The 25,648-nt window shown below is 39.8% G+C and overlaps 2 protein-coding genes and 1 long non-coding RNA gene across 53 annotated transcripts in view; 1 reads left to right on the forward strand and 2 right to left on the reverse strand.

Annotated features, from left to right (window-relative positions):
- camk2b1 (calcium/calmodulin-dependent protein kinase (CaM kinase) II beta 1) overlaps positions 1-7,299 on the reverse strand; it is a 72,388-nt gene extending 65,089 nt beyond the window's left edge. For 24 of the 49 annotated variants that reach the window (XM_034871485.1, XM_034871478.1, XM_034871480.1 and 21 more), the window contains exons 1-2: positions 6,998-7,297; positions 422-516 (exon numbers count right to left, since the gene is read on the reverse strand). In XM_034871485.1, the coding sequence (XP_034727376.1) occupies positions 422-516; positions 6,998-7,059 (157 nt within the window). In that variant the 5' untranslated portion in view covers positions 7,060-7,297. Of the gene's footprint in view, positions 1-421; positions 517-6,997 lie in introns of all 49 variants that reach the window. The other 25 variants (XM_034871500.1, XM_034871495.1, XM_034871499.1 and 22 more) reach the window with 4 other exon arrangements.
- On the forward strand, positions 2,946-12,804 carry LOC117944593. The gene is made up of 3 exons (XR_004656615.1): positions 2,946-3,063; positions 5,288-5,290; positions 12,775-12,804. It is a non-coding gene; the product is annotated as an uncharacterized LOC117944593 (long non-coding RNA).
- On the reverse strand, positions 10,276-24,796 carry si:dkey-13n15.2 (protein transport protein Sec24C). Of its 3 annotated transcripts, none has more exons than XM_034871452.1 (22): positions 24,514-24,796; positions 23,388-24,117; positions 23,113-23,171; positions 22,638-22,691; positions 22,112-22,223; positions 21,117-21,244; positions 20,803-20,935; positions 20,441-20,550; positions 19,971-20,083; positions 19,172-19,363; positions 18,531-18,627; positions 18,266-18,370; positions 17,973-18,140; positions 17,521-17,617; positions 15,788-15,936; positions 14,811-14,949; positions 14,083-14,204; positions 13,505-13,685; positions 12,714-12,723; positions 11,806-11,992; positions 10,891-10,980; positions 10,276-10,704 (listed from the first exon to the last, which is right to left on the reverse strand). In XM_034871452.1, the coding sequence occupies exons 2-22, from the start codon at positions 24,064-24,066 to the stop codon at positions 10,564-10,566; spliced, it is 3,066 nt and encodes a 1,021-aa protein (XP_034727343.1). In that variant the 5' UTR covers positions 24,067-24,117; positions 24,514-24,796; the 3' UTR covers positions 10,276-10,563. The 3 variants fall into 3 exon arrangements, with proteins under 3 accessions (XP_034727343.1, XP_034727342.1, XP_034727344.1); XM_034871451.1 differs by having other exon boundaries at positions 20,803-20,938; positions 24,514-24,795; XM_034871453.1 differs by lacking the exon at positions 12,714-12,723 and having other exon boundaries at positions 11,806-11,994; positions 13,506-13,685; positions 20,803-20,938; positions 24,514-24,795.
- Positions 24,797-25,648: the final 852 nt, after the last annotated feature.

The following is a 25,648-nucleotide window of genomic DNA, read 5'->3' on the forward strand; positions in this document are numbered from 1 at the left end:
CAATGCAGTATAGCACTAGCTGGGATTCTTCTTTTCTGTCACAAGCTTCTGTAACTGCTCCATTGTCCTCCTTTTCTCATACACACACCCCAGTGTGATAAAAAATGTTGTCCTACGCAGCACCATCTGAGAGGGTGATTGCTGTTAGATATCACTTATATAACTGTCTACACTGTAGGTGGGGAGGTGAACACTGGGACAGAGAAACTATGAACAAATTAGTCATTCTGTCATTCTTGTATGGTTACACATTGTACTTTAAGTAGGTTAAAATAACAGAAAAAATTTCATCTACTTGATTTAGACCCAGTTTTACACACCTCAAGGTCTCTAGCACATTGGTCTTAGCTCCAGTATATGTTGTGTTATAAAGGAATTAGCAACACCTGTGATAGCGAGTCCTTAAACATAATGTGCTTACCTCTTGCAGATAACTTTTTGGTGTTGATTATTTTGGCGGCATACTCCTGTCCTGTACACAGCTTAACACATCTGCGCACCACTGAAAAGGCTCCCCTGTAGAAACACAGAAAAACAACATTTACTAAGCTTTGGTGCATTTCTATCAGTTGTAATAATAATATATGTTTTTATCTAAGTCCGTAGGGAGTTGGGTTGGGAACCGGAGGGTTGCTGGTTCAAGTCCAAATAGGGACCAAAGTATGGTGGTGGACTGGGAGCTGGAGAGGTGCCAGTTCACCTCCTGGGCACTGCCAAGGTGCTCTTGAGAAAGGCACCGAACCCCCAACTGCTGGGGGCGCCTTTCCATGGGCGGCCCCTCACTCCGACATCGCTCCATTTAGTGCACATATAGGTACTGAGCATATGTGTGTAATTCAGGCCTGTTTTTTATTATTATAATGCACACCAGAAACATAATGTCAAAGAGAGTGGTGAAGGACCTCAGCTCAACTAAATGTCCAAGGTTTTGCAGAGAACATTTTCTGCACAGCTGGCATTTTTCCAGGCCCGACACAGATGAGACGTGATGTCCACCGCTCATATGTTAACTACAACTAGCTACATTAAAAGACCATACTGCTCGGATTTGTCCGCTTAATAGGCTCTTCCAAAATTCACTGTACACAGTCATCATATTCTGAATAACAAGCACACATGTGGCGTGTAAGAGACAGGGCTAAAATGGGCTCTTAAACGCAAACCCAGAATTGGATTCACCCTGAAACATCTGTCATGATGCAAAAACACAAAGGCAATGTTCGCCATTGCTGCCGTGTGGCTTCACAGAATATAACTTACAATTTAAATAAAAATTGGGACTGGAAACGCAGAATATCTACATGCATTTGGCCATAAAAAAGGTCACATTTCAGCAACCTTAAATGGGGCGGAACAATATATTCAGATATTACAGAGAATGATAATCATGATTCTCATTTTTATTAAAAAATGTATTACAATGATCATGGTGTGTCTTTTGCAAGGATCTGTATCAAACAAAGATGGTTTCTTAAGTTCGTTGAATATGATGTGTCAACAGGGCATCTTTGCAGCACGACAGTAATTTAATAACAAACACTGAGCCTCCGGTGATTTGAAAATTGCAGTAGGCCATATTGCGATTTCAATAAAAATGTGCAGTAGAGGAAAACTAACAGAAAACAATCTCCAAAACACAAGACCAACTCTTCAAAGAACTGGCTTCACAGCATTGACCAGCCAGTTAGATCTGCCCTTGATTTGAGTCTTACTGTCACTGTTGACAGCGAAAGGGTGAATGGTGCCACTGGTCTGCCCCCCCACACTGAGGTCGTTACAGACAACAAACAAGGTCAGGGTCAAAGGTGAAAGTTGTGAGATCAGCTGATCTGAGACCAAGATGAGCAGACAGACACTCGGGGAAATGTCTATGTGGAGACAAAACACTCAGCAGACCTGACACAAAATAAACCAATGTAAGAAACTGAGTGACACACACCACACACACGCACATAAACAAATTACTGACACCAAACTCCACAGCTGTGCCTGGAAAGTTCACGCTGCGTGAAGCAAGGATCCGTCGTCAGGGCTAAATATGCTTTAACACACATCCACAGTTAAATAGGGTAACAGGTCATGAATCATTGCTTTTCAAAGTCTGGTTTGACACCAATAGAAATGGACACGGAGAGACTGATCTCAAATTATTTTTGAAGAAAATTGGTGCCTTCGGCAGTCAAGGATTTTGTAACCGGATAACTCTGAGCTGCTGGTGTGCGGTTACTGTCTCTGCCCATGGTTTAAGAGACTTACGTAGTGTGGGATTAAGATTTGTAAATCTATACTCCAAAGCTTAAAGTCTACCTTAAATAAAAAATATGATCAAAAACACAGAAAAACAATGAGGATTAGGACCGACTTTTGAGTGGGGCCATTTTAAGTGTTACTTTCTCAGTGAGTGACTGTGACAGGAAGTTATATTCAAGGCTGTGTGACTATTAATTTTATTGTGAAAATCTTCCAGAATGCTTGTTTTACAGGTTGTTTATTTATTATAATTAGGGGTTGGACTCTCTTGGCACCTCACAATTTGATTCCAATTCAGAGGCCAACGAATCGATCCTAAACAGATCATCCCTGCATCTCGATGCAACAATTTTTTAAAGTATACTTTAAATATAAATCTGAGTTTGTTAGATTTGGATATATACAGTAAACACAAGTTTTAATGAAATGTTTTGTCTACAGGAGGTTTTTATTTTGTAGTCACTCCATGCTTAAGCCTTAAACATGCTGGTGAAAGTCACCTTCTCTCACTTGTATCTTCCATGTCAGAGGCTCAGTCATCTTTAAAGGTGGAGAACTGGCTTCTTAGAACATGAGATAAAGTAGATGAACAGCCTATATGTGTTGTGTTATGCCGAATTACTTTATTTATGTCTTATTAGCTCATGTGTGCATACAAACTATTTTCCTATTGGCTATTACTGTGTGTTTTCTGCACTCTTGCCTAAACTCTAAGTTGTTGTGCATGATCCCATCCTCTATCAGTCTGATTCTGATTTTTACTTGTCTGGAGACAGACACTTTAAAATTAAAATCCACACATTTAAAAAAATTGTTTACATTTTTTTAATAATCGATTATTAGCTTAGATTAGAATCGATCATTGAATTGTAGAGAGAATCGCAATGCCTCTAAGAATACATTTTTTCCCCCACCCCCAATTATAATTAAATATTTAGAATTCACATGTTCATAAAAACTTTTAAAGCATAGGAGGATACTAGGGCTGCACGATTTGAGGAACATATCTACAGTATCTACATACTTTTTGTATCATTACTCTCATTTTCATTGAAAAACTTTCAAATCCAAAATATTATGATTGTTGTTATGTGATTTTTGCCAGGATCTGCACCAAACAAATACTTTTTTCTTTAGTATGTAGGATACAATTTGTAGGCCAGGAAATCTCTGCAGGACCACTATACTTAATTCAGAATGGTTTGACGCCTATTTTACAAATATGCGTCCCCTGCGATTGTGATTAATTATGCCACCCAAGAAGATACTGATATGTTGGATGAAGAAAAAAAAAAAACTTGAAATAAGCCATAGCCCGTGTTTCAGCCTGCTTGAGCCCATTTACTGTACAAACTATGTTATTAGCATTGTTGCCAACCATTTGTCAAAGCATGCTGTGGTGCGTGTAGTTAAATATGGCAGAGATGATTTGTAATAAAAGAGTGAACCATAATCAAGCAAAGGCATGTAGCTTAAATGTCACAAGCCCTGCTAAGAAAGTGACACCATTAGAGAGTGAGCGTGGCAACAATTGGCTCTCGTCAGATGTTGGATTAGTATTACAAAGTCACAGAGAGCGTTATCAAGAGGATGCCAAGCTATTCACACCTGCGCTCTTTTTTACAAGCTTTATGTGACTGGGAGAATAATAAGATTGGACTATTAAATAGGTTTTGCAGTGCAGGATGTACAGATTAGTCTCGCTCACACACACACACACACACACACACACACACACACACACACACACACACACACACACACACACACACACACACACACACACACACACACACACACACACACACACACACACACACACACACACACACACACAGAGAGAGAGCGCTTCAAAGCCAGCGCTTCTGACTGGAGTGTGTTGGGTGCAAGCTAAGATTTATCTGAACACAGCCAGGCCTACACATGTGATCAGTTGCATTCTCCACAATTTAATTCTTTAATCAAGAGTCAAGCCCTGGCATGAAGCCTGGCTTAGAGATATATTGGAGTTATGGATGCAAAACCCTCCTGGCTAACAGTATTTATTACTGATGGGATGAAACAAGCTCGGCTGGGATCCACTGTGGTATCTCAGTCTGGTCCCTGCGTCTACTACAGCAATCAGTTCGGCAAAAGGCAAACCATTTATGGTTGACAACAGCCCGATTTATAGTCCTAGGCTTTTTCCAAATGTCTGGTTAAAGGGATACCCCAGCAAAAACGTCTGTTTTAAAACCCCTCCTGTAGGCTTGAAAGGTGGCTCTGAATGTGAGTGGATTCAAACGGTGACCTAGTTTCATGACAAAAACATAGTTCACTTATAGTTCATATAAACTACTCAATTCATTACTCTGACTAACTCACCTTTCTGCTGTATGTGGCTAGAAATGGCGATAGGTATAAACCGAGCCCTGGGTATCCTGCTCTGTCGTTGAGAAAATGAAAGCTCAGATGGGCCTAGCTGGAATATTGCCCCTTATGAGGTCATAAGGAGCAAGGTTACCTCCCTTTTCTCTGCTTTGCCCATCCAGAGAACTGGGCCCACCCATGAGAGAGAGAGACATCATCACGAGCAAAGTGACAGTTGGTCAAGGCCACTCCCCCAGTCTCCACCTATATAATTCTACAGCAACACTTAACGCAAGCAGTTTTACGGCATGAATATGCAAAAGAATACAACTTTTATGAATTATTAAAGTGAAATTAGAGAATTTTCTTCTATTAGGAGCTTTAAACCGGCAACGAGTCAAGCAACAAATGTTTGTTCTCCAGCGGTTGTCTAAGAAGCTGGGAGTCACAGCACATCCCTGATTTAAACAGAAGTTGACAAGGAACATTGAAGGGAAGTGTGTATACATAAAAGAAACAAAGAAATAAAAACAAAAAAAACATCACTTTGTCTTCATGCATTAATTCACTCTTGTTATAAGAAGCAAGTTTGGTGCCCTTAATGTCCTTTTTTGTTAATTTATCTTATATCATTTACATTTATCCAAAACATTGTGCGGGAAGCTCTAACATTACTGAACTTGTTTAGTCGGTTTCCCTGTACAACGATATTATTATAATGCAGTCACAGTTGTTGGTTCATTATGAACAGAGCAAGGCCTGAGTGTGTTTATGACATTCAAACTCCATCTTGCTACATTTCAATCTCCCAGGGCACTACAACTGATTGTCTGAAGGATTATTACAGATGTTCAACGACAACAACAACGATGGTAATATCAATAGTGACCATACAATAACTCAATCAGTTATATCTTTTTTTTTAATAGGTTGCTGGAACATTTGCATGATGTCCTTTAAATAATGACTGACATGGTTCTTTATTAGGATAAAATGTGTCTGTTTCAAGTCATTAGATAGCCTCTAACAAAGAAATGTGAGCATGTACAGTAGAGCTGGGCGATACATCGTTATTATGTTGATATGATGATATGAGACTAGATATCGTCTTAGATTTTGGATATTGTAATATCATAATATAGCATAAGTGTTGTCTTTTCCTGGTTTTACAGGCTGCATTACAGTAAAGTGATGTCTTTTTTCTGATCTTCTGATCTCACCAGACTGTTCTATAATTTTCCTTTACCCACTAAGTCACTATATGCACATTACTGACAATTATTTATCCAAAAACTCATTCAGTAAAAGTGTTGTGAAAGCACCAATAGACAACGCTACAATATCGTTGCGGTATAGGTATTTGTTATTTATAGTCGAGGTATTTGGTTCAAAATATCTAGATATTTGATTTTCTCCGTATCGCCCATCCATAATGTACAGTTAATATAGCTTTATGAACTGAGGTGGTTGGGAGTTGTTTTGTCTGCTGCCAATGCAGAATGTCATATCTTGTGTTATCTGCAACCACATTGCTGCAAAAGAGCCTCCTAATGAAGAGGGAGTTATGTGCACTGTAGCTGTAAAGCTACTTTCGTTTATACAAAACGTGGACATCTAAAAGGGCATTAATACAGAACTTTACAAATAATGTAAAGAAAAAAAATAGGTCAAATGCAAGTAAGATTTTCAAAAGACACTAAGCCCGGAAATAGCCTTGTAAATTGGTTTTTAAACCCCAAGATCTTGTAGAGATTTTTAGTTTTCGACCTTTGCAGATTCTTCAAGGAGGACAACAAGATCATACCACTCAGAAACTGTCACGCGTGCAACCCAACCATAAAATAGGCTAACCTAATTGTCATGCACATTCACTGCATTCACCACATCTGTGGCTCTATGAATCTCTAGGCCATACAACTGCACCGCAAGACATCTCTGAAAAAAACACCACGTCTTTCTGTATTTTAAGCTGAAGCAAATGCACATCATGTAACTGCAAATATAGTCAATATCGATACATATTACGTCAGTTTTGTGACTATTTTGAAACATAAATGACAAAATATTCTCAAAAGAGCAATTCATCTGTTAGAGACATTAGCGTAAACGAGAGACATTAACTTAAACAGAGAGAGAGAGAGAGAGAGAGAGAGAGAGAGAGAGAGAGAGAGAGCCCTGCGTATTTTGAGTGCTGTCATCCCGAAAAAGCACTCACACACAAACGCGTTTAGCGCGCGCCCGCGCGCACACACACACACACAGTAGGTTACTGCTAGCCTGCAGAGTCGCTGAGCTCTGTAATGCCTGTAAACCTGCCTTCTAAATTACTTTACAACCGGACAACCATACCTGGAGAGAGCAACCCGACACAAACACATTAAAAACAACTGATACTCACTTCCCCAGCTCCTCGTATAGCTGATATTCGTCTGTGAATCGCGTACAGGTTGTCGTGGCCATGTCTCTCCCCTGTCTCTCGCTTCTTTTACTTTGTCAGTTCCGAAAAACAATGCGGTTACGTGCGCTAAATTTGCGTTTGAAATACAGGTCCGCCCAGCAGCTAGACGGCGGTTGGAGCGGTGAAATGCCTTTCTAGAGGCGCCTATTGAAGGACGGTTTGATGTTGAAAGACGAAGCGACCAGGTTGGGTGTTCTCTCTCTGACTGTCTCCACTATCTGACAGCTACCGCGCTCAAACATACCCGAAATGAAGCCACCTGGCCAAAGTAAAGAGACTTCCTGCTACGATTTCCAGAATAATACTCAGCTTTGCTAATAAACTATTATACATTTCTGATGGTAAAGGTCATACCATTATGATCATGTAATTGAAATGTAGACTCTGTGTGCACAATAATAAATTGTGAAAGTAGATTTTTTTCATACTGTCTGTCTGAATATGTCTGTATTCACCCTCTGTCTGAAACGCTGCGTTCAGGCGCCTGTCTGTGCTCTAGGAGTCATTGCAGCCAGGTAATGGCTATAATGGTACTGTGAAATCACAACTGTATAGTAGTCCTGATGGTGTGTTTAATTAAATTTAAGTTTTGATAGTTTCATTGCATTGACGTAACACATCAACCTGCTTTATAACCAAGGCATGGCAATCAAACTTACAATAAGGTAACTTTAAACAATGGCACCTGGTGTGTTGCAAGGAGTAGTTTGGCTAGAGGAATCATGAAAATACTTCCCAGGGTGATTGATTATGATAACTGTACTCTTTTAGCAACATTTTAGCAAATTGTCAAAAGTTTGCTGCCCCTGCATTTCTCTGCACATGTTGAGATATGAATATTTGACAAATAAATCATTGTACTCTGAATCTTGTGTAGCTTAAATTTTCTTCAGCAACATAGAGATCACCCTTCTGCGCAGACATTAACCATGCTCTTTAGTGTTGTTTTGGTAGAATAGTTTTCCTGCCATGCCAGTAGAATATATCAAGTTGTTGTGCACATAGGCTAGATATAATACGTAACTTAAAACAGTGTTTTTTTTTCCTCTTTTTACATATTTACCCGCCCTTTCTGACCACATACTAAGTACGAATAAAAAAATGTCAGTTTATTTTGAAGGCAAAAATCAAGAGTTTTCCGGTGGTGTGCTATTAAGTCTAGCTAACTTGACACAGTCCGCTTGATAAGGTTACAGCCACTCTAGTTGCAGCCAACGCAGCTTCACTGATGGGCGGCGGAGAAGTAGTCTCTCTCTGGCGCCCTCTGGTGGACAAAGGGTAAAACGGCAAATTGCGGAGCTGTAATCGAACACACCTCCCGCCTTGCACAGCGCGTATTTCCAAATAGGGGCAAAGATGAGAGAGCTGGGTTTGTGCCTTCAAAACATGGCGCCATGTGTGTTGTCAATGCATGTGTTTATTTGGATTTAAGCTGGACGGTGTGTTATGCTTCAAGGTTTAACCCACAAAACGTTACAGAAAGATTTATATTAACCCTGAAATTAATTTTAGAAAGACATAATGCAGACAATATTATAGTTATACATTAGCTGGTATGATATAAATCATTTGGCTTTCATTGCATGCTAAATATAGAGTTGCATGTGACAATGACTGTAACATGAATGAATATTACAGTGTATGCATGTTAACCGCATTTAGTGCATTGCAAATTGTGTGAAAAATGTGTTCCACAATGCATTTTTAACTATTTATAAGTACAACTCACGTTGCAACTTGTTTACTACAGCCACCAACCAAACTGTAAAACTTACTTAATGTTAAACTTTTTTTTTAATTTAACTTCTACATAATTGTCTAAATGTTGTTCCCAAGCTTACATTAACCTTCTTTACCAGTAGTCTTTATAGGTAGTCTATGTAGTGCTGCAAAGTTTACTGTAACTCACTTTTCATTTAAATGTATGCTGTTCCATTATTGTTAAATGTTTTATTTTAGTTAGTATCAAAATAGCTTCTTTAAACAACCCACCATGTGTAATATGCATGTACAGGCTACAAAGTCTTCTTTGTGCTATTAAACCTCCAAAATTTACCTGAATACAACACCTGGTGAAAAAGAAAAGCATTTCTTTCTTTTTTTTTAAGATAAAGTGCGAAATATGGAGCACTTGCAGTGTAACTTGTGCTCCACATCCTCCCAGTCAGTGTGATCCCTGCCGAATCTAACTGGACTGCATCCAAAACGCATTTCACCAAAGTAGGATGGCCTGAACGCTGCCAATAAAAAGCACATACTGTGTACTCAGTGGTTCAGTATGTTCTGTGTTGGTCTCTTTCTTCAGAGTGGAAATAAAGCTGTGATGTAGTGCTGGATTCCAAAACTGGACAAAAGACACCATGTGACTTCCACTTTATTAATTATCGAGGCCTCAAAGTCAGCTGTAGAAACGCATGTCTTCAAGGCAGTTTCCTGTGATTAATACTGCCAATTTGGGAAGGTGACTAAATCCCTAAATAAAAGCTGTGTCATCTGGGTTTGGCATATTACAAATGATTTCTTTTTAGTGAACTTAATAATCTCAGAATAACACCTTTACTTACAAGAACATCCATTCATATTTCAGGCAGTTTTCTTGCATCAACATTGAACTACAACCAACCTTTATGAGGGATTCTTTTTCAACGTACTCGTTTAGCACCAGCTCCACTGACCCATTTCAGCTATTTGAAAGAGTATCAACTGGTTTGAACAAGTGGGGTGTTTGTTTTTAGCCGTTCTAGCAATGTTGCTCCAAGGATGGAAATGCTGGTCAATCAATCCACCACTTTGGTCTTGATTGAAACATTTCAACAATCATTGAATGGATGAAGAACATTTTGGTCGGTTTGGTTGGTTCCCAGAGGAGGAACCCTAATGGTGATTCCTTCACCTGACCTGTAGCTCCAACATCACATTTGTGGTTTTGAGTGAAATATCTCAACAACCGGCTGGATTGCCATGACATCGGGCACAGAGATACTTGTTACCCAAAGAACAATTTTGGTGTTCCGTTAACTTTTTTATCTAGAGCCTTTATCTGGTCAAAATATCAGTTAGGATGACGTCTAAGATAACATTTCACTCCTCCAACATTAAAAAAAAGTGCCATTGATGTTCTTGAAACACTAAAAAATTTTCAAAGTTTAACTATACTGAAGAAACTTCAATCAAGGTTCAACTAAAGCCTTTATTTTTACACACACACACACACACACACACACACACACACACACACACACACACACTGGAATAAATTAACATAACACCTTTTTAGAATAGCACGGATCACATTCAACACAGCACACGACACACATATCACAGCAGCCATGCACCGCCTGCTCTCTGACAAAAGATCTTTGATGTTTCCACATTATATTAACGTCTAGTGATACTTTTTTTTACCATCCTTCTGTTTCCTTTTTTTGAGGCAAATATGTTGCAGTGTCATCTTTAGAATAATAGTTAGTGCACCCATAGAGGTGAGAACATTTGTGTGTGTAAAGTCACTGCAGAAGCCGGACAGAGTTGACGTGGAGATGGTAGAGGAAGTCTGCATAGGACGCCCCTCCATTGGGACTCTTGTCCTCCACCAGGAGGCGCTGCAGGGTCTCCTCGCAGGTGTCGCCCTGCTTCACCACCCAAAGCTGAGACAGAAAAAAAGACTTATCAGTGGCTACGAGTGGTGTCATCAATGAGTCAACTCCCACTGTGAGTAATTATCCTCATATGACTTTGGTGTGGATGTGGAGGCCGATACAAGTGGAGGCTACACGTCCTGCTCAAAGTGCACCACCTGCCTCAGCGACTTCACTTCTCTTGAGGCAGCTCACCTTGCGGGCACAGGGTGCCTGGGAGTTGAGGGTGTTGATGAGGGAGCGAACACTGATGGACAGAGGGTTTTCAAGAACTGGCAGCTTGGTCTGAGAGGGAAACACAAAACATCAGAAATGGATCATTAACCCTTCAATGTTGCAGTTTGCGTCATGGACTGTCAGAAAAGCAATGTTTTTTGTGTCTTTAGCGTCATAAATTAAACGTAAATTAATAAATAAAATGGCAAAAATTTGTAAACGGCATTTTGAAACAAACAAAAACAATCTCGGTCCACACAAGTGTTCTGATTACCAATATCACATGACCATTTGCATACACTGGGCATGCACGTGATGGTGTGAATAGAAAGCAGATTGTCTAATTTAAATCTGTGGTTGAAAATCATGGATGTAAAGTATTAGTTGGAAATACAGAAAAGAACAACAATGGTGAACAATAAAACCGGGGATTTCATGTCTTGGAGCGACAACAAGGCGGACTGTTTGTTTTTAAAGTTAGGCAAGCCTGAGTGACGTGTGTCGTCATTTCCAAAGGTCTCCGTTTCTGCCCGTCCAGACTACAATGAGTTTTCAAACTTCGGCAGTGTAGTAGTGTAGACGTCAGGCGTAAAGGTAGCAAAAGCCAACATTTTTAAAGAAAACCATTTGTGCTGAGTGGGGACAAGCATCATCAGTCTTCTTCATATCAAACTAGTTGTTTTTGTATCATCACCTTCTAACCCATCCCCAACACCTTACTTTCTTGTTGTGACTTTATCTTAAAATGACTTCACACTTTATAAAATACTGTTCATAACTGACAGTTAACAGGTTTATGTGCTTTTTTTATTGTTGCCACAAGCGTCTACTGATGCGAGAAGGTATGTTGTTGTTTTCTTATAACCAACACCCTACACCCGTCTAATCTCTTACCTCTCCAGAGGGCAGGGAGGAGAAGCAGCTGGTGTTGAAGAGCTCGACCATGGTGCATGTCGGGACTTGGTTGCCCACCCAGAGCAGCAGGGTGAGGGGCGAATTAACCAAATACAGACATCTGGCCTCCAGGCTGGAAGCACAGCAGCGCAGTGCCTCCTCTAGGTTCGGAGAGCTGGAGCTGTCCGTCTGAAGGGGACAAACTGATGTGTCAATGTGTGAAAGCTACAAAGGAAAAAACTAAAGTAATTCAAAGCTTTCCAAAAGTGACAGTCAACTACCGGCAATGTTAATATCTTCAGAGAGAAATTCCGCAAATACTCCATTCACAACAGGTCAACACCAATGCAATGCCACCAATGCCCTTAAGAAACTTTTTGTTATTAAAAATAAATGCTCTAACATCAGCAGCCGGGTCTGCGCAGTCTGCCTGTTCCTGAAATATGTTTTTAAAACGAAAGAAAAGTTTCTTTTTTAATTGGACACATGTTCACTGGATAAAATGCCATAGGATCCATACTCGATTTAAAATGACACTAAACATAGCACAACACAATATAAAAAATAAAAACAGTGCATTTTTCAGATAATGGTTTACAACCATTTAAAAGCTGAAAACATGTCAATAACGCACATCAAGAATCATATGAACCTTATAATCTTCCTATTAAGAACCATTTTAAAGGTACCCTGTCACACAAAACCGTTTTTACCTGCATTTTTTGAAGTATGTCAGGTCCATATGTGTTTGCGTTATGTCGTGAATGTGAAAATGTCAGCTCTAGCCACTGAAAAGAAATACTGTAAGAGGAGAAATCCGGCCAGTTACAGAAGCTGGTCAGTCTGACGTCATGTTGCCTGAGCTCATTACTATTCATGAGCTCGCCCAGTTGTGCTGGGTAAAGGATACTGACAGCCAGGCTCTCATTGGCTAGCTGTTAGCCAATCAGAGTCAAGCAGATTAGGTAGTTAAATATGAATGACAACTGGCACAAATCACACTGAGTCTGCTGCAGGCTTTCGGTACCACGCTAGAATGGCTTGAAACAAGGTAACCAAGGCATTTTTCCACAAAAATGGTAGAACTTCAGATGTTACCACAAACTAATGAAACACGTGAGGCAGGGCACCTTTAAAGTTATCTCATATTATGTGACAGTGCCTTAATATGAGATATGAGAGATATGGGGGATCTCTAAATGAAATGCCAAGAGTCAATATTCTGTATCAAATTATGCTTAGAAGAGTTTTGCTTCTGTTTCTTTGTTAAACCACTTGCGTCCAAACTGCTGTTTTAGTATTTCTGTCTTTCATGTGTTACCGTAATCATGAAAGCTGAGTGACCTTGCAAAGAGCACAGGATGTATCCCTGAGGGGAGAGAGCATAATGTGGAGGAGATGCCGGGCCTGACCAGAGATAAGAAGAAAAGCTACTGATTGCTTGAACCGAATGATTAACTTGACTCCCAACTCCTTTAAAAAAGACACTGTTGTGATAAATCTTCAGTCATTTTCTGTACATATGCTGAAGTTCTGTAAACTGACTTTACTTGCTGCAAGTTAACACATTTTTAAGAGAACTCCAGTGATTTTGTCAAATTTTTTATAAATAATTATCCCAACAGTCCCTAAGCTCTGTGGTGCAAAATGTTCAGCCTCAGTTTGATCCGGACGAACTCTGTGGTGTTGATGGTACTGACCAGAGGCAGCAGCAGAGGGTAGAAGTGTGTGGAGGTGCAGCAGGCGTCCATGCTGAGCACCCGGCAGCGCTGCTGCAGCCGCTGGTGGATGGAGCTCCTCAGGCCCGGCAGCAGCACCTCGCTCTTCCTCAGACTGTTGATGTAAACAGGAAGTGCTCGCAGGTACTGAGGGAAGACCAGCTACACACATACACACATACACACACACACACACACACACACACACACACACACACACACACACACACAAACACACACGATCCAAAAATGTTTAAATTAACTCATGCTGAGGTTCTGCACAGTGAATTTGAAGATACACGAAGATATAAGAAGAAAAAGATGGGTAAAAACTTGTTTTGTAATGTAAAAATGAATACATGTGTAGGCCTGGAAAGAAAACCCTAAATAAATAAAGGATTAAAGTTAAGACCAATAATTTGTCATTCAGATTTTTCTCTACAACAACTGAAACAATATTAAGCCAATATTAACATAACATTGAGAACAACACATTCTAATGTTTTAACCTTTTATACTTCCAGAAAAACTATGTGTGTTTCATGTTTGCAAACCTCACCTGTCCAGCAGACACTGAAGCAGAGCAGCAGTGTTTGCGATAGGCCGCCAACGCTTCTGTTACCTCCATCTGCAGTTCCTCCCTCAGCTCCTGTAGAGGGCGCTCCAACACGGCACAGTAAACTGCACAGAAAACACCACAACACAAATTAATGTTTATCTAATATGACATGTTCAAGAATTACTGTAAACAAATCATACCATACCTGTAACATAACTAAGAAGGCATCGCCTAAAAGCTTCAAATACTTGTATACTTCTAATTCTTATTTTACAGAATTAGAGTCAGATTTAGAGGTAAATCTACTGGGCTGTATAACTAAACAGAAAGGATTTTAAATTAAGAAAAATCTTTGTGTATTTATGAAAAAAATGCTGTGCACTTATTTTTAAGAAAGGAGATAATATCTCAAAAATGAGGTAAACTATAAACATATTTGTTTACGGATTGCATAATAAAGGCATCAATAGTAATTTGACACTGGCAAATTAATGTTGAACAGGGCTGGATTTATCACTTAGTTACGTAATATTGATTCTTTGTTGTGCCCATAAAATAACAGAGAGACCAGTGGAAATTAGTTCATTTATTTCCAAGCATTCATGCTATTTTGTCTGCATATCAATTTACTATTTACAACCAAGAAGGCTGATGTTAGTAAGCATTGCATTTATATTTTTAACAGTATAATACCTTATATGCACTTATATGCAGTATAAGATCCTTACTTTTTTTGCAGTAGAAGGTGAGCAGTGTTTGGGCCTGGTACTGACGGAAAGTGTCCTGTAGGTGGCGAGAGCATCGCAGGGTCAGAGTGTGAACCCTGGTCCTCCTGTCTCCTGCCTGGGTGCTGTAAGACAACACCGTCTGACAAACAGGAGGGGAGAGAGGAGGATTACTCTGTAGTCAAACTGCAAATCAAATGTGTTCATAGAGTATCAACAGATTGTGGTCTGCACTGAGTGACTGTTTTATTAAAAGATGCTCTAAGTGATGTCTCGCATTTTTAAGGCTACAACATTTGTTGTCACATACAGCAAACATCTCCTCATTATGCGCTAGCTGCCTGTCCCCTGAACACACTGTAAAAACAAAAAATACACGGTATCTGTAGATAGCCCCGGGCCCCACTGCGCCAACCCGCACCACAAAACATAAAGTGTTCCAGCCAATAACCGACAAGAAGGATTTAGAAGGATTTGGGGAGGCTACAGGCCTGACTGGTGTGTTGTTTTGTCTCCGTCCCTCCCGTCTTTCCTCTCTGTTTTTGTCAGTTTTTCCTCTTCTATTTTTTTTCTGGCCCTGGAACGTGTTCTCTGTCTCTGTGTATTGTTTGTAATTGTTTGTTCCTTAAATACATAAAAATAAATAAAAATGTTATCCCAAAAAAAGAAGGATTTGGGGTTGGGGGTTAGTGCCGAGAGGGGGAGGGGCGAGCTAGACTTCGTTTAGTTTGACAATACTTCAAACGTCAACAAGAAGTGACATCACCCAACATTGCTTAGCACACCTTTAAGGTCTGATAAAAGTAAAAAGTCTGTGGTGGCAGAGTTGTCCTCTTATTTATAGAATTGTATCCAAAAAATGTGTAAATTCAATTACATTTCAACTAACAGATTTGGATGACAAAAAGACAACCAAAGTGACAGGTGTGTAAATGTAACCCATTTCTGATCTAAATTGATGACCATGAACATAAACCCACCTGTATGGTTACACCTCTGGTCTCATCCAGAGCTCTGCTGTGTGCGAGCTCCATAGCCAGCGTTGTCCTCCAATCAAGAGTCGCCATGGGGACCTGGCTAGGGCTTGGCCCAGGGATGAAAAGTCCATAACAGCCAGACACACGCATGTCTGGTGAGAAAGGTTCAAATAGTGGAATCAGTGGTGTGAGTGCGTGATTTAAAAAAAAATACCGTGGCCCGTTTGGCTCAGTTGGTAGAGCAGGCTGTAGGAAATGAAAATAGTTAATATGTGAAATGGTTATCATGTAAATACGTATGGCCTATATAGAAAGGGAGAAAAACTTTTGGGAAGAAAAGCTTTTGGGTGAGGCAACTTTAGAACACATGAATGTCAAGCTAGCAGAGTAACACTGAGAGAGAAGATAAGAAACTTGGGTGGGGGTTGCAACTGTGACAGTGAGTAACAGCAGATTGCTCCTCTATCCAACTTTAGGTGAAGATGCTGAGTTCTAAACTTGCCAACACCCAGTCATGGCTCAACCCATGGTGAAGCAGAGAATAAGATGTGTTTACACCCCTTCTGTAAAACAACTTTATGTCTACACCCATTCATACAACTTCAATAAAAAGGCAGAGCAAGGGGAAAGTACTTGGGAAAGATTGCTGAAATTTTCAGTACTCTCCCCCTTTGCAAAACTAAGAAGAGCAAGTCTGAGTCTGTGAGTGTTTTTGTCTTGAGGTTGTGGACCTAACACAGGCGCACATATACATAGAGGTTTATGGCTCAATGCAGAAGTCCAGGGTTTAAACCCGACCTGTGACGAATAATCTTTAAAAATAAAAACAACCTCAACCCTTGTGTTGTCTTCCCGTCCACCATGTTGTCCTTCCAAGTCAAAATTGAAAATGAACTTTTTCTGACATTTTATTCTCTTTTTCCAATGTTTTTTTTTTTTTTTTTATTTCACGGCCAATAAACTTAAATAAACCTAATTCTTTTGTTAAAAAAATGCAAAAATTATGAATTATTTTGACTAATAGTTAAAGTCAGAAGATGTTCAGGATAGTGTTTTAAAACCATTATGAAAGAGGTTTTTCAAATGCTATAAAATTGAATAAAACACCAAAATTCAATGAAATGAATCATGATTTTTACCTGTGAAGAATGTTGTATGGGTTCTATACAACATACATACATGCATCCATCTTAGGTTTGGCCAATTTGGTTAAAAGAAATCTATATATCAATCAATGATACACACTGATATAACCATTCCACTAATGCCACAAAAAAACTTACCTGGGGGATCTGCATAACTTCAGTGAAGTATCATCAAAAGTAAAAAATATATTTCTTTCACTATGCATGGTCACAGAAAATTATTAACAACTAGATTGCTGATAATACACCTACAGAGAAAGCATAGGTTACTTAAGCATAAAAATGATTAAGTTAAAAAAGATTTCCTTTAAACTGCAAGATTATGAGATGGAATATGCTGAAACATTAACACGAGTTGTAGTATTCTTACACTATAAGAAAAAAAAGATGGAAAATGAAAAAGGTAAATATGATTTTGTATGAGGGTGCACAGACAATAGGGGTATGGTTTTGAAACGTGAATTTGTTTAGTGTTTGTTCGGTTTGATATTATGGACACAATGTATGCATGCATGTATGTATGTATGTATGTGTATATAGATGTAATTTATTTAGCTGGAATACAGTAATAAATAAATAGAAACCTCTCACCTTTGCTGACAAAAATCCTGAGCTCAGCCTTGTAGCCGCTGTCCGTGTCTACAATGCTCTTTAGATCAGTGCGAAAACGCTCTCGGTCCAATTCTCCCTGTAGTGGGAATTTAAAAAATACTAAAATACTAGTCTAAAATGGAACCTCTTCCTCAAAACACAACTAAAAACATTACGTGCACGTTGCTCAATCTGCCGCTTCAAAGTGATAATAGCTGAATATTTTGCAACATTTTTGGTATAGGTAAACAGCGCAATTTTTACTTTGTGCTAAGTTAACTGCCTGTTGGCTGTAGCCTTACATTTAGCAGACAAAAAAATGAAAGTGGTAGCAATCTTCTCATCCAACTCCAGGCAAGAAAGCAAATAAAAGACGAAAGATCACAACAGTTTTTTTCCTCTCTATGAAGTTAATTGCGCGCCATTGGGAGGAGCTGTTATATGTGATATACCTGGAGGTGGCTGTAGGTGCACAGAGCTCCACCTGTCAGATATGGTATGTGCCCTGGCCAAGCCCCGCCCACATCCTGCTGGGAGAGGACAAACATGTGAACGCCGCAGCCCTGACTGACGCACTCCTTGGCCAATGAGATGGCTGGCTCTGACGGCTGAAAGATGGACTGGGAAGAACAAAGGAGGAGAAAATTAATACAAACATGCAACCATTAACCCTCTTCATTCTTGTACACAATGTTTCTGTTGCTTTATCCTCACACACAGCCAACTGTGTGTGTGTGTGACGTACCTTTGATTTGTTGGAGCCAAAGAACCCTGAGGATAAGTTTGTATGTTCCATCTCTATCAGAGGGGCAGTGTGGAAGATCAGCAGCTTGCCGGGAACACTCAGGGCCTAAAAACAAAGAAAATCATGATGTGGACAATAGTGAAGTTGATGAGAGAGGATGCTGTTAATGTGGTAACCTCTCTTTACACCAATCAGTTTACAAAATTTAAAAAAATATATAATATTACAAAATAAATTCCATCAAAACCCATCTGAGCTTACTGACCTGCAGTACTGCTAGCCCTGTTTTGACAGGCAGTTCCATGGGAACTCCACTCGAGTCATCACACTCTGAACTAAACTGAGGAATGAGCTGTAACACACTAGACACAAAAAACAGAGAGATTGATTATTGCCAGAGAATACCAAAGAAATGAAATTACTTTCAGCAAAGCAGCAAAAATGTCACTTTCATACGCAGGGAAGTATTTCTTACTTTATGGTCACAGACAACATTTTCTAGAAGTGACAATACTAAACACCTCCATTACAGATGATCAAAAGATGTCAACCAACAGTACAAAGTCACTAGCTTCATAAAAACCAGCAAATGAACTAGCACCTTTTGTAGACTGTGGGTTCTGTCTGGCACCCGGCGCAGTGCGGCGCGAAGCCTGACGCAGGTGTCTTTGCTATTTTACGACCGACGCAGTTGTTAATTTCCTGTCCCGCGCCCACATCATTAAACTAACAAATTGTAAAGCTCATAAATGAACATTCAATTACAATATCACTAATAAGATTGATATATGAAACTATGAGCAGAATCATGTGCACAATGTAGTACTTCTACTATTTTAGATTCAGCATACACACTAAAAATGCAAAACTTATCTGACAAAATACAACGATCAACACATGTGTTACCTGTCGATACTGTCTATACAGTCTTTCAGGGACACCAGAAGCCCCTCCCTCACGGGTAGCTGCAGGTCGTCTGTCTCAGTGATGACCAGCATGTGTGGACGGGACAGGGCGGGGCTGAGATCGTACAGGTGGATCCTACTGTCATACGTCATCAAACCAACACGGATGTCTGACAAGGCATCCCCGTCCTCCCTACACAAAGAAGATATTTATAAAGACTGATGACTGGAAATGGGGGCATGGATTATTGTTCCCATTTTCACAGTAAATATTGGGATACTAATGACAAGGCTGTGAAAAGTAAATGTGTATATGTATGCGTGTGTGTGTGTGTGTGTGTGTTTGTGTGTGTATATGTGTGTTAGAGGCCGACCGATAATGGATTTTTAAGGCTGATAACAATACAAATATTTGATGATTTAAAAGTATGATATGCCGATATATTGGCCAATATATATATTTATACACACACATATATTTTTTTTAAATCCAGAGACGACAGATTTCTCTAACATTAGTTATTTATGAGTCCTAACTAAAATATTAGGATAATACAGTTTAAAAAGGAACAGGAGTGTTGTCAATAGGGATGTTGGAGCGCGCCCTCTGGTGGACAAACTATGCATTGCCAACACTCATAACATGGCTGAAGGGTGTTTTGTCCGTTTTGATTTTAATTTTTAAATATTTAGTTATCAGAATCATTTATCAGAATGAAGCCTAATATTGTCCGAAAAATCGGTCGGGCTCTAGAGTGTGTGTGTGTGTGTGCATATAGTTAGGAGGTAGAGTGTTTTACCTCTTCAGAGAGGTGAGCAAAGTAAGTATTTCTTGTGTTGCAAACGCCAAATGTCCTCCTCTCACAGCTGACGTGGACACATCTATGGCTAGAAGCAGTGCAGCAGGTTCACCCTGAGATAAAGTACAACAGTTTACACACACACGGCATTATTCCCCACATAAATACACAAAATGTCCCTTATTCCCCAGATACAGTATGCACACTTGTCCTTCTCTACAAATGATATCAGGTTGCAGAAATCCTCACAATTAGGGGTGACCCATTTAAAACTAATTACCCTAACTAAACCCAAATTTTTCTATTTTGGATGTTTAATCATTCTGTATTAGGAAGTGAAACATTCTTCATACACATTATCCAGACTGCCGCTTCCCATTACACACAGATGCCCATATTTGAAAAACAGTGGTTAACGATAACTAAAAAACAGCAAACACAACAAAAAAATTGTAGAATGTGAAACTAACCTTCTGTGAATTAAGTATCTCGTATGACCCCATACTGAGTTCTGGTCTCTTGTCTTTATCCACCCGAACCCCCTCCACCCCTTTGGTGGGCTGGTAGTGTTGCCACGTCACTGAGACACAAAAGAGGAGAGAAAAATGGATGCTGCATGCAAAGGAAGCAGCAAATTAAGGAAAGTACCATCAAGGGAAGGTGCAGCAGTTCAACACATTGAAACGGCTTTGATCACCGAAATGGACCAGGAAATGGTATTACCACAACTGTACTGGAAGCACAGCTATCTTAAAGGAATAACACAGAACTTTAACTAGAGTTTGGGCATGATCATTACCTGCATACTTAGATGCTCAATGTTAAACCTTACCTTCACAGAGTTTACCACAGAAGGGGCAATAAAACCTCTGACCACAGTCCTGCCAGCCCATCGCATGGCACATGGAGGCTCCGCAACCACCACAACCCGTAAGACACTCTGGCTCTTTGCACACTGGCAGGGGCTTCTAGGCGCAACAAACACACACACATTCACATTGTCTATATCTCCATGCAAACATCTCTCCTAGATATTGTGTGTTTTACTACCACTACTAAACACTAAGTCCTTGTTTCGCTGTTGACGTTGTTTTTCCTATGCATTTTTAATAGATAACAGAATAGGCAAAGAAGCTAAAAACTGACCTCTCCAGCATTTTGTTTTGCCAGAGGGGTGACCAGAGCTCCCAGCGGCAGCCGGCTGAGCAGGGCAGTCTGACCGTCACAGGGCACACAGTACGAGGCAGAGCGAATGGCGAATGGACTCGCGTTACCTAAAAGTTTAACAGAGATAAGGTTAGGAATGACATGAAGGCTTGACTGAAGTGCAGTGAAACTCAAAATGGAGACAGGAAGAGCTGCAGAGGGACACTGACACATTAACAAATAAAAAAATTACTCTTGTTTTACCCATGTCTGGTTTACCTCCACCAATAATGAATGTAATCATTTTTCACAGTGCTTAAAGTGCATTAATGTGCAAGGAACACAAATTGCTTACATATCAGCCATATTGGCGCAGTGTTAAAGGGGTGCTATGCAGTTTTGGCCATTTATTTTGCAGGTTTCTCTATAAAGCTCCCCCTTCAGCTTTAGAATAGATATTTGGCAGCTCTGATGTTTACTTGTGTCTGACTCCTCGCTCGGTCAGTCTGCCGTTCTTCTTTTTTTGTTCCTCCAACAATACTTTCCTAGTTTTCTGCTTTTTATTTTTGCCGGCTCAGCCATGAGCAGAAGTGTGGAAAACACCATTGCTACCTTGTTAGCCGCTTTCTGAATGGGCATATGTGTGCATCCGTAAAGCAATTCGTTACATCGCCAGACCTGATATCACGCAATACTTCCTGATGCTAAGACCAGCGACCAGACCTCGCCAGCCTAAAGTTGCAAGGGTGGTTTTTCTGCTCACAGGCGCTAGGTGGGAGCAAGAATGACATTCAGCATTCAACTCAAAGAAAAAAAGTCACATAACCTTTCCAATGACTTCGAAGCTGTTCAGTTAAATTAAATTAAGCTAAAAAAAAAAAAAACTGGCATAGTTCCCCTTTAAGTATGCCATTTGGACCCATAGCACTGGATGAATTCCATTTTACGGAAAGCATCGCTGTGACACAGATGCAGACAGAGTTGTGTGCGTTTACCCTTGTCCTCTATGATACAGGAAGTAGTTGCCAGAGGAGGAAGACGGGAAAAAGGCTCGGAGACAAAGACCTTGCCCTCCCACTCTGCCCTGTCCTCTGCAATCACCTTCACCTGACGCAGACAGAGAGTTACAAAGGTGTAACCTTTCAATCAGAAAGAGTTAGATAACTTTTGACAATATATTTAGAGGCAGGCTCTATAGAGGCAGGATCTATATTAGTACAATAAATATAATGTAGGTAATCTCTTTGTTTAAGGAAACAGTATATTAGTGGGTTTTTTTTGTATTTCTAGTTAAAAAAAACAAGCTGCATAATAGAAATCACTAACACAAGTACTGGACTGTTACTTTCCACTGGTAACAGCAATACAAATCGCCGGCACCCGTCAATTGATGTTATGCTTGGTGATGCCGTAAATGTGTATCATAACTAAGGGTAAAAGCCTGAAAAAGTCTTCTATTGTCAGGGAAGCAGCAGATGTCAGCCAAGACAATATGTGAAGAGAGAGAATTAAAGAACTTACAACACTGGGCAGGAGCTCGGGGTCCAGGCCATAACGAGACTCAGAGGTAGGAGACTGAAGAGAGAGAGAGAGAATGGATTCTACACATTATTTGAGTACACAGACATGTTTTTGGTAAGATTTTGCAGTAACAATGTGCAGCATTATTCAGTCCAGAAAGACAACCTTTGACTCTAAATAGATAGAAAATGCATGTTCAAACTATTCAGCTCTGAGGCTAAATGGAACATATCTACAAATTGACACTGTTACCTTAGATACATTGGCATGCGCTAAAATAACAAGAATACATAACTGAACAACTGTAAGTGTAATTGCAAGGTACTAGTTTTAACAATACATTTGAGGATTTCAACTTGGAACCTCGGTAACCGGGATTTGCACGTCTCTTTATTTTATGACAATTTACAAGCCAAACGATAATTCGGTGAATTGAGAAAAAGGTGTTTTAAAGCTGTATCTATATTTTCCCCACCTGTGGCGGGATGTTCCTGTCCTGTGCAGCCACATTAGGTACAAACTCGTTTATTGTTCCTTGAAGACAAAACAGAGAAGTTACGCAATGGAGGAAAGATCCAGACTACTATGTTATTATTAAAGTTTTATATTCTGAATTAAATGGGCTGTTTTCATTCAGACTGCAACACTTGTTTGAGAGACTTAAAGCTGTACCCTTGATGATGAGGATAACCTGTGGGAGGCTCTGCAACATACATGCAAGCATGTCATACACATTCCAAATAAACTTACCTCTTGAGTGTGCTGCAGGTGTCCATTGAGGCTGTTGTTGGATGGGAGAGGTGGGCGACGCAAGATCGTGTGTGTGTCCAACAGAGGATTCAGCATTAGGACTCTCAAATGCAGGCTGAGGTGTACATTGTGGACTCTGATTTACACCAAATGATGGAGGGCTAATGGGAAGATATTTTTGATGCGGTGACGGAGGTCCATTCAGTGAACCCTGCTGTGTGCGTGGAGGATGGAAAGGGGAAGATATTCCTTGGTAAGGGCTGTAAGGAGAGTAAAAAGGCATTTGTTGGAGCTTGCAAGGTGGCATCCCTTCCTTAATAAGAGGGAGAGAACAAGGAGGTATGTTTCTTCCTTGACTTGCAGCTGAAACCATGGATGAAACATTAGCATCAGGACTGGTTCGATGCTCACTCTGGTCAGCATTATCAACATAAAGCATGCTTCCATATGAAAATGTGGTGGAGTCGCTCTGGCAGCTGTGGTTGGATGCCTGCAGGTGCTCATAGCAAGGGTGCTCATAGCAAGGTCTCTGGTCAGAAGGTGAGCTCAGGCTAAGGTGCTGAAAGCTGGGTAGAGGGTTACAGGAGGGTCCTTGAGGTGAAGCTGGGGACCAGCCGTTCTGACCCGCCCACGGCTGACAGGGTGTCTGGCTCTGTTTGGCTGTGGGGACATCCATCATTCTCCATTACCATCCCTGATAGGTGTGTTTCTCATTGAAGGCGGGATTTAGCTGGGCAACACAATCGTGCAAAATTGATGATCAGGGACAGGTAACATAATATACATCCATGGGTCAGGTTCGTGATGTGATTCTCAGCTGTCCCCTCAGACAGGCCAAGTGTCTTACTGACAGCCAATGCAGATAGCCTTAGGCTAACGTTACTTGCAGCTAATAACAAGCAAACATTTTTTTTTAAATAATAACCGTTAGCTACATATTTGCAAACAATGTAGAGCTATAGCAGTTGACCTAGCTCATGATACTACAACATATGATTATAAAAAGCATAGCCAAATAGTTTAATTTGAGTAATGTGATAATGTTAGCTAATAAGCCGGTCACACAGGGGTGTTCTCGTTGATGCCTGGACAACAACCTCATTTTAAGTAATTAAATATTAGATACCTTTGGACATCAACGGAAACAGGAGGCTTTGCGTGCCAGGGTTCGTCCCTGCCTTTACCGTTAGCTTCTTTATCCCCCATCTTCAGCGGAAGCGAAACACTTCATAGGGGCTAAAATTATTTTTTGTCCAATTTTCATCAAAATTAAATTAAATTTAAAAATGTTGCATATTTACTCATGGATAGATTAAGAGAAGAACTTCAAATATTGTAGCCACACACAACCGGCTACATTTGTAAACCTGCCTTTACTGCAATGCTAGCGTCAACCCAGCAACAATCACAACAAGGTATTTCCGGGGTTTCCTTTCAAAATACAAGCCTGTGAAGCAATACTTGATTAAAATTAAAACAATTAAACAGATATAGACTATATGAATTATCCTGAGTTTCTTTGATGCGTGCATGCCATGTATGCATTGTTAGACGCGATTAGAGAATATCTACAGTACAGTTTTTGGTATTCTTAGTTTTTTTCATGCTATTTTATAGTGCGCTACTAATAATTAATTACACTTCATTTAAGAAAACAAATTGTGTAACTTTAACTCCACAACAGCTATAGTTTACAGATTAAGATTTACCCCAGAAAACCTGATTTCATTAAAAAATACACTGTTAACAGTTACTACCTAATTAACCAACATACTTCACTTTGATATGGTACAGTTATTTTTAAAGTCAATGAGTTGGCATGCAACATAAATAAATGCTGTAAAGTTTTGCTAATACTTGTAGGACTACTTCTTCTACCACTGCCTATAAGATTGCTATTAATACATACAACGATTTGGCCTGACCGGGTGGCACAAACCAATGAAAAAACGTGTTTCCATTATTTTATTATTTAGTGCAATACAATTTACTCTGTTTTTGTTCAATCATAAATTGCTACAATAGTATTCTTGGCCCTTTATTGTTTTCAAGGACTTTTACAAAGTTCAACAAGATACAGTATACCAAGGAGAAAAAAATACATGATCAGATAACGTGGTCACAGAAGTTAATTTAAAGCTCAGAAAACATCAACTATCAACTAATTATCATCAACTAATTAGACACATTATTTGACAGTATGCATGAGCCGTCTCTGTCTAATAAAATGTATAAAAACACCTCAGTGAAAGAAGGAAAAT

Source organism: Etheostoma cragini, chromosome 5, assembly GCF_013103735.1.
Source record: "Etheostoma cragini isolate CJK2018 chromosome 5, CSU_Ecrag_1.0, whole genome shotgun sequence".
In the NCBI taxonomy this organism is placed as follows: domain Eukaryota; kingdom Metazoa; phylum Chordata; class Actinopteri; order Perciformes; family Percidae; genus Etheostoma; species Etheostoma cragini.